Raw genomic sequence first — 14,511 nt, forward strand, 5'->3', positions numbered from 1 at the left:
GACTGGCCTAAGAGAAGACCACTAGGGAAATGACTTTCCCTTTCTCTACCTCCCTAGAGTTTAGCATAGAGCCTGGCATTTAATAAATGCTTATTGACTGATGAGTAAATTCAGTTTTATTTCTTTTTAGACAATAGAGGTACATATTTGCAGTTATTTAATTGTGGTTCTTTGGACCAGCCCTGTGATTTCATTGGTAAAGATACTTTCCTTTGGAAATTTCATGGATTGGTTTTCAAAGTGCGGATGGGGACACTTGAAGCTATCTGCTGCAACCCTTATGGGGATCCTGGGAAGTCAAAACAATTATCAGTATAACAATAAATTGCTTTCATTTCCAATATGTTAAATATTGGTCGATATAATCCATATAAACAGAAGGTCTTGGGGAAGAGGGATGTCTTCGATAGTTTTTCATAATTTTTCAAAGTATGAAAGGGTCCCAAGACCAAAAAGTTTGATAATCCCTGGTGTCAGGGAACTCCTAGTGAAAAGATAATTGGCACCTTTTCTAAAATCAGAGTTAGAGTTATCTCGTTTAGTCAGATTTTAAGTAATTTGGCTCAGGTCACATAGCTTTCAGAAGTCAGATTTGAACCCAGATCTTCCTGATGCCACACTACTCATTAATTTTAAGGAAAGGGATTAGACCTATGGACTTTTACTGGTACAGGGAATTCCCAGAGGAAGAAACTCCCAATGCTGATTAACACTTATGTAATCAAGTACTAGACAATTATTTGGGGACAATAAAGGTTAAGTGTCTAGATATCAAGGTAGATTTGAACCTGTTTTTTTTTTTTTTTGCTTGCTTCCTCTTGCCATAATACCACATTGCCTTTCAATACCTATTATATTTAATAAGAATCATGATCAATTAAATATACATTCAAATATATATACATTCTCAAGGAATAGTCTATAGAAACATGTATATGACGACTTATAAGACAACTAGATAATAAGGCAGCTAGGTGGATAGAGCACTGAACTTGGAATTAGGAAGACTTCTGGAGTTTAAATCTGGCCTCAGACACTTATTAGCTGTGGGCCTCTGTTCCTCATCTGGAAAATAATCTGGAGAAGGAAATGACACCAAATGACACCATTTGGTAAAGATACTAATCTTTACCAAAACAAACAAACAAAACTCTCAGATGGGGTTACATAAAGATGCAAAATGAATCAACAATAAAAATGAGTACTATATAATACACATGAATAAATATGAACACAAATATTCACACACAGATCCTGTCAAAGTTGAAGCGGTTGACTTTTGGCCCACTGAGTGAATAAGTGACAGTTTTCACATGTATTCTCTAGGCAGGGCAGAGGTTCAGAGCTGCTGACCAGGGTTGTCAGAATTGCTGAGCTACAGAGAAGCTATTTTTAAAAATCGAGAAATCAGAAACTTCCATAAAGGTGTTTTGTGCATGTGCCTAGGGGTGTGACTGTCCAGTGGTAGAAGAGGCTTTGTTTTGGAAACTCTGGTCATTTTAGTCATTTATTAGTCATTGATTTCCGGGATTATGAAGAGAACCATGAGATATAAAAGTAAACTTTGACATCGGTTCAGAGATCAGGAGGAGGGATTAAAAGCGATCCTTTGTTACCGTTCAGAAACTATTTGCTTGTGAACTTCTGAGGAACAGAACCCTGAGTGAGTATTTGTTGAAATCTAAGCCCCTTTCTTGGACTCTCTTTGGCCTTTCCATGGCCTCTTCAAATCCCATGAAACCTTGTGAGAGAGAGATCTGACCTCTGAGCTTCTAACATGTTCATTTTGGGACAGAGATTTTGAGTGGGCCTTTGAACAATTCATTTGCTAATCCACTTTCATCATTCAGTGTGTATAAATGTCACCTAATAACTACTGAGATGTGTGCCATTTTCTTTGTCTTTTCAGATCTTAGGTTATGGGCAGATCAGAAAGCCAGATGGATATAACTGAAATCAACAGCCCCAAGCCAAAGGCAAAGCGATGGTCCGCTCTGGAGCTGAGTCTTTCGGTCCTTGTGCTTTTGCTCACTATCATAGCGGTCACTATGATAATTCTTTATGCCACGTACGATGGTAAGTCTAGGCAGATCCCCTCGCTGGTAAAGTGGAGAACTAAATCATTGTCATGTGCTATAATAGTTAACTCTAGGAATAATGGACATTGTGGGTGTATACACCAAGAGCTAATTACATGAACACATATATATGATAATAGGCATCCGCATAGAGAGATTTCCCTATTTATTCATATCGCCATCTATTTCTGTCTATCTACATCTGTATCTATTTCTGTATCTAGCTATCTGCATGACCTTGCATAGGTCACATACCTTCTTGGGAATCAAATTTCCTGAAAAAGTTAGACTAAATTACATCTCAGTTCTTTTTCAACTCTAAACAGTCTCTCGGGAAGAAAGTCAAAAGTTTTCGAATGCACTCGGCATGAAACATGCGATACGAAATATGTCATGCGCTATATCCATCACCCAGGGTCCTAAAATAAGGTGTTCGAAGTTTGAGCTGAGCTTTTAATTACTTTAGCCTACTTAGTTCATGTGCTTTTTTTATCACAAGACTCATGCAGCGATAGAATATTGGAGTTGGAAGGGGCCTCCCGTCCCTTGTATGGAAAATGAGGGAAAGAAAAGGGAAATCGGTTTCCCCCCAAAATACAAAATGTGTCAGTAGCTGATCCAAGTGTAAATAATATTATCTGAATCGGGCATATGGGATTTCCTGCCAGAACTGAATTAGGAGCTCACTGCTTTTGGCTCATTGACATTCGGAAGGACTTCCTTGGAATTTAAGAGTAGTGATTCAGGTCTGAGGAGTTTGCAGAGAAAGGATTAGTTTCTTAATGGGAAAAGTGATTAGCAGGCCCAAACAGCTGATTATTCCACTTTAATAAATGCAGGAGCTTAGCAGATATGATTCTCTCCCTTTAATACAAATCTCACTGTAAACACATACATTTGTCTTTATCTTCCAAATGTAATGTATATGGTGTTCCTTGATACATCATACTTTAGGGTGCTATTGTTTACTCTTAACGAAGCATCCATTAAAATGACAAATCTTAAAAAGTACAAAAAATAGGGCAAAAGCTGCCAGTAAATACATGGTGTACACTTTTATCTCTGTTTCCCCCCCCCCTTTTTTTTTTCCAGATGGAATTTGCAAGTCAGCAGATTGCATAAAATCAGGTAAGAGGATGAATTTGAAATAAAATGAATGATTGTTTCTCTATTTGCCTTCCACCTACTCCCCTTCCCCACTGTATTGTCTAAATGCTATTATCTTTACCTTTGCATCACCAGCTTGATTTATAATCCTCCTGGCTTATTGATCTATCTCTTAGGGTCATATTCAAGGAAAGTCAAATATATTAAAATTGATTAAATACCTTGGTTTAGTTAGTCTTAAGAAAAGACTACCCTTTTTGAAACAAGAGTTCACCTTAGTTAAAAATTAACTCTGAATCCAATTACATTCCAACTTGGGGAAAAAGGATTTTGTCTACGGGAAGCATTTGAAGTGGAGTTCCATTTGGTTTCTGTGCATGTGACAGGTCCAAAGCCCAAATGCTGGCTAATGTCCTAGTGGGGAAGAGCCCTTGGCAAATTAATCGATTGGGATTTTTGCTTATACAACTCTTTTAAGGCTATTGGCCAACATGTATAAAAGTTCTTCCTTAATGATATGCTGGAGACATGTTGATAAAAGCTTTCTATTTCTCAAGTACTTTTGTTTGAATGTCACAAGTTTTCGATTTACACCAAGTTAGCCTCATGCCATGTTGTGTGGGATATGATTACAGCTCAAATAAAGATGGAAAGCTGTAGCTGGCCAAAGGATTGATTCGTCATGAGAAATTTGCTGATTGGTTTTTGCTCATTTTAAATGACATTGCCCATTGGTTTTTTAAGGATTTTACGTGTGCAAGAGAACCAAGTTAATGTAAGTCGATGAAACACCAGATACATTAGTAAAGAACAGTGATTGATCGTCCTTTGTCACGGCTACTACTACTTGTGGCTTGGATGCATCCATTCTTGACTATCCATGGTCAGGCCTGTGTGTTGTGTGGGTAAGGAGGGAGAGAGGCAACAATAGGTTGTCCTTAGATGTTCAAGTAGAGTAAGCAATGCTGTCCCTTCAGTTCCTTCTGAAAAAAAGGGCCCAGGAGTAGTATTCTAAAAAGCTATTTCCTAACCAGACCATGGAGACCCTTCACTAGATTGGCCAGAAGCTGATGTTGAAACCCTTTGCATGTTCTTGTTGCCATGCTCAAGCATGTGGGGGCCAACTTTACTGGATGAAGGAATGCAGGACTGGCATGGATGGGCACATGTGTGGTTGGAGATGGGATGTATGCTTTATCAATTATTTTAGGATTTGCTTTGGACAGAGTGAGGAAAATACAAGAAGTATAAGGGTATATCTGAATTCATGTTTAGAGTTTAGTCATAGAGACAGACTTAACATACTAGGAAAATAGCAAATTTCCTGGAGTAGTAACTTTGACACTAGTCTTGGAGGCAGGAGGGGCTGAATTTAAGTCATGCCCCAGATAGTTATCACTTTTTTTTTTCTTTTGGTGAGGGTTAAGTGGCTTGCCCAAGGTCACACAGCTTGAATTAAGTGTGTGAGGCCAGATTCGAAGAGATCCTCTTGACTCCAGGGCTGGTAATCTATCCTGCTTATCACTTCTTTGATAGAATATAAGCGCCTTAAAGGTAAGGACTGTTATTGTTTATCATCCTTTGCCATGTTTCTAGTAGTATGGTATGGGTACATAGTAGGTGCTTAATAGTATCAATTGATGACTTTAAATCAAGACCAAAGGGTCAGGAAAGCTTCATGGAGAAGGTGCAGCTTGAAATGCATCTTTGAGAAAAAAGTCATTAGAGTTTGGAGACATGGATGGGAGAGAGGCACATTCCACAAAATGGAATTTCTTGAACAAGGCAGATGTTGGGGGGAGTGGTACTGAATGGGGATTGTGGACAGTGTCCCTCATGCAAAAGTCCCTCTTGTAGAAGTAGATAAGTCACTGAAGGTGTATTCGGAGATCAATAGCATGTTGAAAGTTCATGGCATCTAGGAGGGTGCTAAGGGAAGGCCGGGTGAAGAGAGAGATCAGGAGTCCCTAGAGCACCCTAATAAACTGGGTGTGAGTGATAAGGACCTGGATAAGGAGGGGGTGGGAAAGGCAAGGGAGGTGAAGGAGCAGATATAAAAGACATTTCAAAAGATTTAATGAGTTACTGGATGTGGAAGAAAAGGAAAAGATAGATGCTACATAATTTCAAGGTTTGTGGTCTGCCTGAGCCCAAGGCAGGATGATTGAAGATATTAAGAATAAAGGAATTAGGAGGGAAAAACTAAATTGGAAAAGGGAAGTTTTCTAACCAGGAGATCTGGAGCGCTACATTGGGCTTCTTCCTTAGGGACTGGGCCCTTCACTGGAAGGGAATCTTCAAGCTGCAACTAAAAGGATTACTTACTTGTCAGGTCAGGGCTTTGTCTAGAGGCCAGAGGTCCTTAGTCATTTTTGTGTTGCCGACTATTTTTGTTGAAATGCATTAAATAAAACACAAGATTACAAAGGAAATTTATTAAGTTCCCTGATGGACCTCAGGTTAGGCACCCCTTGGTCAGGTGTGAAGTGAATGGGATGGCCTTGCACCTCTTAGACTTGAGATCCTGTGAATTCTGAATTTATTTACAGACACATTGAGTTTGGATATGCAGAGAGAGATAGGCGCCTGGAAGTTGGTGATAGCAGATTAGATCTCAGCAAAGTGGTCAGCACTAGAGATTTAAAGACATCAACATGGAAGTAATATTTGGAGCCATGAAAATGATGGCTCTCTCCTAAGCAGAGAGAAATGAAAGGAGAGCTTGGAGGAATCTCACCAAAATTGGGGGGAACCAGAGAAGGAAAGAAGAAAAATTAGCTGTCAAGAGAGTAGAAGACATATGTATAATGGGTCCCAAAGGACAAGGAAGGAGAGGATGTTTCCAGGAGGGTAGTGTATGATGGTTCAAGAAAACTGAGGACTGAGGAAAGATCACTAGATGTGGGGATATTGTCTTAAACTAGAGGAAAGAAGCAGAGATATTTCTCCCAGGTGAGGAAACTGAGGCAAATAGGGTGAAGCGATTTACTAGAGTCATACAGATGGGAAATGTCTGAAGTCAGATTTATACTCTGGAAGAGGAGTCCTCGAGTATAGAGATGACATTCTGTCCACTTCAATGCTACCTAACTACCCTAGAGGTTTTAGCGTATAGTGGGAATGGCATCAGGTTTGGATTCAGAAGACAATCGGGCAAGCTATTTAACCTCCCTGGACAATCAGGCTCCTGATCTGGAAAATGAGGCTGTTGGACTCCATGGACTTGGAGGCCCCAGACAGCTCTTTGGTCATGTGGTCTTTGATCATATGGTCTCTCAAGAATGGCGAGGGGCTGGACCATGGATAATAATGTAGAATGAACTTGACATTTGTAGTCATAGATAACACTTTTGAAGAGTAGCATTGGGCAGATCTCACCTAAACAATCTACTATTCCAGCTTCCTAGACTCTGCTTCCCAGAAACATTCTCCTGACACAACTTTTTGCTGATCCTATATTTCTTCATTTCGGGGCATCCAAAGGGAAAAAAAAAAGCCCAAACTCTTGTGCCATTAATGGTTTTTTTAGGGAGTTTGATGGACAGCAACCTAGGTCTTGACTGTGATATAGTTAAGTATGAGTGGTGGAAGACTCTAGGGTTTGACTGATCTATCTTCCCAGGAGCCAATTGCTTTTATTTTTGAGAGTCAGTATTGGGAAAGAGATGTTTACAGCTTTTGAGAAATTCAATTAGGGCCAATGCATGTTCTGATTAAGCCCTGTTAATGTACTGAGGTCGGACAACTGATCACTTAAGGTTAATTACTGATTGGACAATACCCTATAAGCATATGCTTGGAAAATGGCCCTTCCCACTATTCTGTGCTGGCTTGATAATTGATGTATACAGAGAATTGTAGGAGGGACTAGGGGGTGGAGTAAGACTATCCAGTGGGAGATGAAGAGGAGAGGTTGTGGAGATTCTGCATCCATCCAATTCACTCCTACCCCTAAAGACCAAGAACTTTTGGTTATCCTGACTCCAGCTGATTCTAAGATTTCTAGGGTGCTAACTTGGTCATCACAAAGCCCTAGAGTTTGCCTAACTTGCAGGGAGAAGTTTGCTTTAACCCAAGAGGCATCAGCCACTATTAGACTCCCCTTGGGATATTTTCATTTTTAAAAATCACCGGCAAAGGTACCAGCTCATTAAGACATCTTTTTCCTAAATCGTGTATCCTATCCTATCTTTCTCTTAATCCTATTACTTTCTTCCTAGGATAGAAGGTACCCTGAAATGGAAGATTCTCTAGAATGGAGCCTTGACAGAGAAAATGTCTAAAAATAATAGCCTCTCTTTTTTCCCCAAATATACCTGCTAAAAATCCATCTCTGTTTCCTCCCCATGTCCCTAATGTATCATCACTGTGCCAGTTGTGAGAATATTAGAAAACCTTCACATTAAATGTTAGTGGCCTTCCTGGGAAAATTGAGTAGATAAGGATATATCAAAGCTCTTCTTCAGTCCAGAAAAAAATCTAATTTTCTACCCCAGAAAAGAGAACTATTTTTGAAGGCTGCTAAATATTATTACCTGCTGTGTAAATTAGGAGAACTCAAGGGAAATCCTGGAAAGAAGAAACCATTAGAAGAGGAAGAAAACGGCCAGGAACACGTTAGAACCCCTTACGAGACCCAGGAGGGTTAAAACTCATATAAAGAAATCTTTGAAGAGTGAAAAAGTAGGCAGTGACACCCAGGGTGCCAAACTCATAAGTGAAAATGGCTTACAAATGATACTGGCTCTTAGCGTGGAAGGGTATGGTGAGACAGGAATGCTTGCCTCTTGAGTCCCATAAAGTCAGAGAACAGAGGAAAAAGCATTGTGAAGAGAAAAGAAAATATTGCTTAAAGTGGAAGCGATGGGGCCCAATAGTGGAGTCAGTAGGGCCTGCTGAGATTTAACATTTCCCCCTTGATTTTTAACTACTGCTATAATATTGGGCCTCAGTTTCCTTTTCTGTAAAATGAGTGGGTTGGGCCATGTGGCTTCTAAAGGTCTCATCCAGCCCCAGTTCTATGATTTACAGGCTATTCATATAAAGAATTCTGGATTTGGAGTAAAATGATTTGATGTTGCCAGTTTCTTGCCTGTGTGATTTTTGAGCAAGCCCTCTGGGCTTGTTTCCTCATTTGTCAAGTGAGAAGCAAAGTTCACAGCTTTAAATCGATGATCTTATGGTTTTATACACACTTCTTGAAATGTTACAACTGTCTTGGACTTGTGAATATATTCATCAAGGGAACGTCCACTAAGAAAAATCCATCAGTAGATTGGCAACCGATACTCCTCAAGAGCTTTCTGGGGCTCGGAGTGATGGTGTGACCTGTCTGGGTTCTCTCAGCCCAAAAGTGAAGGCCCCTTGAACTCTTGCTGGGTGTGCTATCCTGGTAATTAATTTGCATATGGGTTCCTTCTGCATCTCAAATGGAGACTGTTCCCATGCATCCTAGGACATCATAGTATATGAATTCATATACTGCTGGAGGGTACTTTTACACTCTCATCCTCAGTTTATTCATCTCTAAAATAGGGACAAAAATAATACTTCTTAACCAGGATTTCTTTTCTTTTTTTCTTTTTGCTGAGGCAATTGGGGTTAAGTTACTTGCCCAGGATCACACCAGGATGTGTTAAGTGTCTGAGGCAGGATTTGAATTCAGGTCCTGACTTCAGGGCTCTATCCACTACACCAATTAGCTGTCCCTCCTCCCAGAATTCTTGAGATGATCAACAAGATAATGGGTAAAATGCTTTATGAACTTCAAAGTTCAGCATAAATTCTAGTTGTCAGTATATATCTTAGAGATACATAGCTTATATACTTAATATATAGCATCTGACACATAGTAGCTTCTTTTTGTTCCATCTTAGTTATTCCATGCTAAATCCTGAAATATGTCTGTTGTGTGATACCATCAGACCCCCTAAATCAAGCCAATCAGTCATTTGATTCAAAATTTGAAGGGACATCCAAGTTCTTTGGGCCAATCCTGATTTTTTAAAAAGGAGACCTTTGAACATTTCTAAAGGAAAAAATCATTCTTGAGATATTGGGTCTAGATATGAAATATTTCGTGGAGCTTCAAAAGGCAGAGTCCCACAAACTAAATGAGAAGGAAGAATTCTCAGGAAATTTGAAGGTTTGTTATCCTCTAAAGTCTTTAGGTGATACTCAGCAGACTTCAGAACCATGGAGATCCAGGTTGGTTAATTGCAACCTTGCATGTGACCCTAGATTTTGGAGGACAAGCAAGTGGCAGTACCCAAGACTGAGAACCATTCTCCCCAAGTCTGTTTTCTCAGAAAATGTCAGTCAGGGAACTTGTATAACTTTCATAAGGAGGCCATCTGAAACCAAAAGCATTGGTTTGTTATCATTGCTTTGTTAATATTGGTATATATTAGTTTTAAGGATTAAAAGCAATAAACAAAAGGAAGTGATTGTGTAACATTTAAATCCCTATGGTTTACAGTGCCCTGCTGTAAGGAACCAGGGGAGTTCCAAAGGTAACTCATCTAAATCCCATGGTTGAGCTTTGGAAACATTAGAGTACCACTAAGTATCTTCAGTGAGCTAAAGGCTGATTTGCCAACAAATAATATCTAAATGACCATTACAACATTGGGGAAAGATGATGATACCTGTTTGTGGACTGTTTATATTATACTGAGAAATGTGCATGAAAGAGAAAGGATTTGTTTTCCCATTAATCAAATCAATCAGTCAATGAGCAATGTCTTCTGGGTGACAAGCACTATGTCATAAACAAAGACAAATAAAATCATCTCTTCTCAACGCATCTAATTGGTTCAGGGATAGAGACCATTTGATTTGAAGCTGAGAAAAGATCTAAGTTCAAGTCCAGTCTCAGATACTTAACTAGTTGTGGAACTGGGCAAGTCATATATCAAGTGGGGATAATAATAGAACCTATCTGCCAGAGTTTGGGGGAGCAAATGAGATAATTTGTTGAGCATCTGACTGTAGTAGGCAATTGGTGAACATTTGTTCCCTTCTCCCTCCCCCTTCTCAAGGGTAGAATAGTCAACAAACATTAAGTGCTTTCCAAGTACCAAGAACTTGTGTTAATGTTTGTGAAATATTTTGCAAAGCTTAAAAGTACCATGTGTTAGCTAGCATTACTATTTTTCAATTGGAAGAGATAATACTTATCAACTAAGCATTTATAAGTAAATTCATCATAAATGACAGCATTTAAAATGACAATATTTTAACAGTTTTTGGAGAATAGACCAGATGTCACATAGAGGGTTATGCTTGAGTTGTCTTTTTTTTTTTAATAATAGCTTTTTATTTTCAAAATATATGCAAAGATAGTTTTCACCATTCACCCTTACAAAAATCTTGTTCCAAATTTTTCTCCTTCCCTTTTCCCCAACTTCTCCCCTGGACAGCAAGTAATACAGTATATGTTAAATATGTGTAATTATTCTATACATATTTCCACATTTATCATGCTGCACAAGAAAAATCAGATCAAAAAGGAAAAAAAAAGAGAAAATGAAAGCAAACAATAAAAAGTAAAATTACTATGTTTTAATCCCCATCTAATCCCAACAATGCTCTTTCTGGATGCAGATATTGAGCTAAGTCTTAAGGAAAGTAAAGGATTCTATGAGACAAAAATGAAAGAGCAGGCTACCCTAGGTACGGGTTATTGTCAGAGCAAAAGAACAAAGATAGGAGTTGGGAGTGTAGAGATGGAAAAAAACGGCAATTAGTTGGTGTAGAACAAAAATTCTGGGCAAGAAAGCAGCCTTCTTCTATACTAGGGTCAGGAAGGTAAGTCTGGGCCAGGTTGTGAAAAGCAAGGTATGTTTTTTTTTTTTAAGAGATGATGACCAGTGTTAAGGAAACAAGATAAATGATTCAGAATGAAGAGCCTGATGTTTACAAGTACTTTTCAAGAATATTTTTAATAATTGCAGGTAGTAGAAGAAAGATCAGTTTGATTTAGAGGCTGTTGAATTTTTCATCCTGTTCTCAGACAGAACTAAAAACAAGTGACCTCTGGGTCAAACTGCCCAGAAGCCCAACTATTTCACACCTTGCCAAAGCATATTGACCCGAAATTATTTTATATTGTTGTTGCGGTGATTAAAAATAACTCGACTGACTTAGGTTTTCATGACCCTGAACCATTGCAGGTCATTTTCAAGGTACTAAAAAATTTCCCTGTAGCTTTTTTGCCCCTTTCACAATTGGAAAAATGATTTGTCTCATTCTGAGCACAGAGCGTGTGCTATCTGATGGCATGAATAGTTTCTCAGGAACCGGACAGGAATTCAAGTCCAATCAACTGGAAATTTAACTTTGCTCAGGTTTTAAGGTTCAGAGTCGATAATTTCTCTGATTTTCCCACTCCAATAGAGATGGGTCAAATGGTAATTATCAGATGTACCCAGTCCTAATTCAGACTCTTAAACCAGTGCCAAATTCCCATGTTTCCCAACAGGCAATAGCTGTGTGCCCCTGGGAGGAGCGGGGTTATTAAGTCAAAAGCATTGTTTCAGAGATATAAGATTTATCATGTGGGCCTAGCATATGCCCAGATGAGTAAAGATCTATTTATATGGTTTGACTTTTGCATCGCTGCGTGAATGAATTATTATAGAGAAACCATAACATAACTAGAACATAATAATGACATTTCCTAAAATTTATATAGTACTTCTTTTGCAATAGCTTTCCTATTCATTAGCTTATTACCATATATAGTACTTCATTTTTTTCTCCCATTGTACCCTGTTTGAATCATGTAGTGTTATATACATTTTATAAGGGAAGAAATAAAGGCACTGGGAAATAGTGGACAGTCAGAAAGACAGGCGTTTAAATTCAACTCCCTGATTTCAGACGCTGCCACTGACCCTTCCTAATTTCAGGAAATCACTTAATGTCCATGTCTGTAAGGCAATTTCGTAAGATTTATTGACTAAGAAACAGTGGGGAAAAGTGTATTGTATTCAGAAGAACTTGTTTGACATCTACTTTCTGTAAGTTTCCTGATTTGATAAAATGCGACTTAACTGTCTTCTAAGATCTCTTCTAGTTTTAAATATTATCTGTATATGACCAAGAAACAGAAGGAACACAAGTTGTAACTCTACCCCTACTTGGAAGGTTCTCCTTTGAGGAAAGAATAGTAAAATAAACAAACAAACAAATATACATATCCTACTATATATAAAACATAACATATATAATATAGTATATGTATATAGTATAGTAATCTTTCTTGGGTGAAGATGTTGAGCTAAGTCTTGAAGAAAGTAAAGGATTCTATGAGGTAAAAGTGAAAGCAGGCTATGCCAGGTATGAGGTACTATTGGAGCAAAAGAACAAAGATCAGAGTTGGAGTATAGAGATGGGAAAACAGCAATCTTATCATTGAGAAATAGACACTGAACAATCAGGTGGTAGATAAGTATCTGACAGCAGGATGAATTATAGCATCTGGGAGTCCTAAGTTCAGTTGAGACACCCCTAACCTCCCCCCATTTGCCCTCAAACTTGTCTTTTTTTTTTTTTTTGAGACTTGCCCAGATTGGAAGCAATAATGATCAATGATGGGCCCAATCTCCTTGTTAGTCTGCATGGAAGCTATGACCTCTGTTTCTTAGCCAGATTGGGTTATTGACATCACGTGCCCTTTACCTTCTGTGCTCTCTCCTGGCCATCAACGGTTCATCGTATTATTTCTGAACTCTGTGCAGATATCCACTTAACCTTAGCTTTTTTTGCAGCTCAGAATACTCCCAATTCAAGCAATCCAGCAGCCTCAGTTTGCCCAAATAGCTGGTATTACAGGTATATACCATTCTACCTACCTTCCAGAGTTCTTTCTGATCAGATGTCCTCTTGACAATCCAGTGGCAGCCAAAAGTAATAACACAGTCCCTAAGACTACTTTCTGCCCAATAATTTCTCTTCACCCTTGGCAGCAATTTCTGCATGAAGAAATTCAGTACTTAATTTGCCCATTGTTTGTAAGTGGGCATAATCACAATGCCTTTTCTCTAATCAATTATTTTTAATAGTATTTTATTTTTCTAAGTACGTGTAAAGATAGTTTCATTCATTTTTGTAGAAACTTTGTGTTCCACATTTTTTTTCTTCCCTCCCTCCCTTCCCCCATCCCCAAGACATCAAGCAATTTGATATGGAAATATGTTTAAAAGAATTGCATTTATTTATATTTCTCATGTTGTGCAAGAAAAATCAGATCAAAAGGAAAAAAAAAACACAAGAAAGGAAAACCAAGCAAACCAACAAGAACAGAAGAAAAAACAACATGAAAACACTAAGCTTCAATCGACAGTCAATCTCTGTATTCTCTCTGGAATTGCCATGAATCACTGCATTGTTGAACCAAGTCCATCACAGTTGATCATCACTTAATCTTATTACTCTGCACAATGTTCTCTTGGATCTGTAATGATTTCTCTAATCAGTTATTGCTCAAATAGCTGACAAGCAAACAAATGATTGGAGGGGTCCAATTTCTCTTTCTACAAGAGAAAGTCCTCTCTAGCAAACACCAGAGCCTTCGCATCTTGAGTTAACAGTTGGCAGGCTCTTGACAGGCATCATAAAAAGATAAGTCATAAAATCAGAGCTCTGCTTGGTAACTCCACATGTAGCCCTAAATGGATATTTTTTCCTCCAAGTCATAAGTCAGGCAGCACTTGGAGAATTCCTAGAGGCTCAACTGCCAGGTCTAAACACCCCTGACCATAGAGAGTTCTGTGATGATAGAAGAGAACCTATGGTTAGATAGGGAAGCAGTTCCAAAAAGATGCTCTGATACAGTACAGTCAGAGGCTCACCCGGGTCACTTTAGGTAGACCTGGAGCTTCTTTGAGAGTCTCCTAATCTGTAAAAAGAAGGCGCTGGTCTAATTCCATTCTGGCATAGAGTCATAGATGTAGAAGTGAAAGGGGGCCCGAGGAACACAGGCAACACTTCATCTGGCCTTTCCTTTTTATAGGTGAAGAAATGAAGAACTCAGATCCTTTTAACTTCAAAGTCTTTCAGCTCTTTATTTAGGATTCTATAAAGTGCAATGAGGGTACTTTTTTTTTTTCCAGTATCGAAAATGAAATAAACAAATAATGCCTGAATCCATATTGAGCAAAAAAAAAAAAGAATAACTAGAGTATGCAGAATTGATATTAGGAGCTGAGCATCTTTTTAATAAGTTGAGTCTGATGCTGTGATACTCATCTCAGAGAAATTGAAGGAACTAGTGTGCTAGTTAAACAGTGTGGTGTGACTAGTACTTAAAGAGTGACTAATT

At 38.6% G+C, this 14,511-nt stretch overlaps 1 protein-coding gene across 2 annotated transcripts in view; it reads left to right on the plus strand.

The window, feature by feature from the left end:
• The window catches only part of MME (membrane metalloendopeptidase), a 112,683-nt gene that overhangs the window by 4,067 nt on the left and 94,105 nt on the right, over positions 1–14,511 (plus strand). The window contains exons 1-3 of one of the 2 annotated variants that reach the window (XM_051983063.1): positions 1,587–1,663; positions 1,910–2,076; positions 3,171–3,206. In XM_051983063.1, the coding sequence (XP_051839023.1) occupies positions 1,920–2,076; positions 3,171–3,206 (193 nt within the window). In that variant the 5' untranslated portion in view covers positions 1,587–1,663; positions 1,910–1,919. Of the gene's footprint in view, positions 1–1,586; positions 1,664–1,909; positions 2,077–3,170; positions 3,207–14,511 lie in introns of those variants that run through there. The other variant, XM_051983060.1, reaches the window with a different exon arrangement.

Source organism: Antechinus flavipes, chromosome 3 (assembly GCF_016432865.1).
Source record: "Antechinus flavipes isolate AdamAnt ecotype Samford, QLD, Australia chromosome 3, AdamAnt_v2, whole genome shotgun sequence".
NCBI lineage: Eukaryota > Metazoa > Chordata > Mammalia > Dasyuromorphia > Dasyuridae > Antechinus > Antechinus flavipes.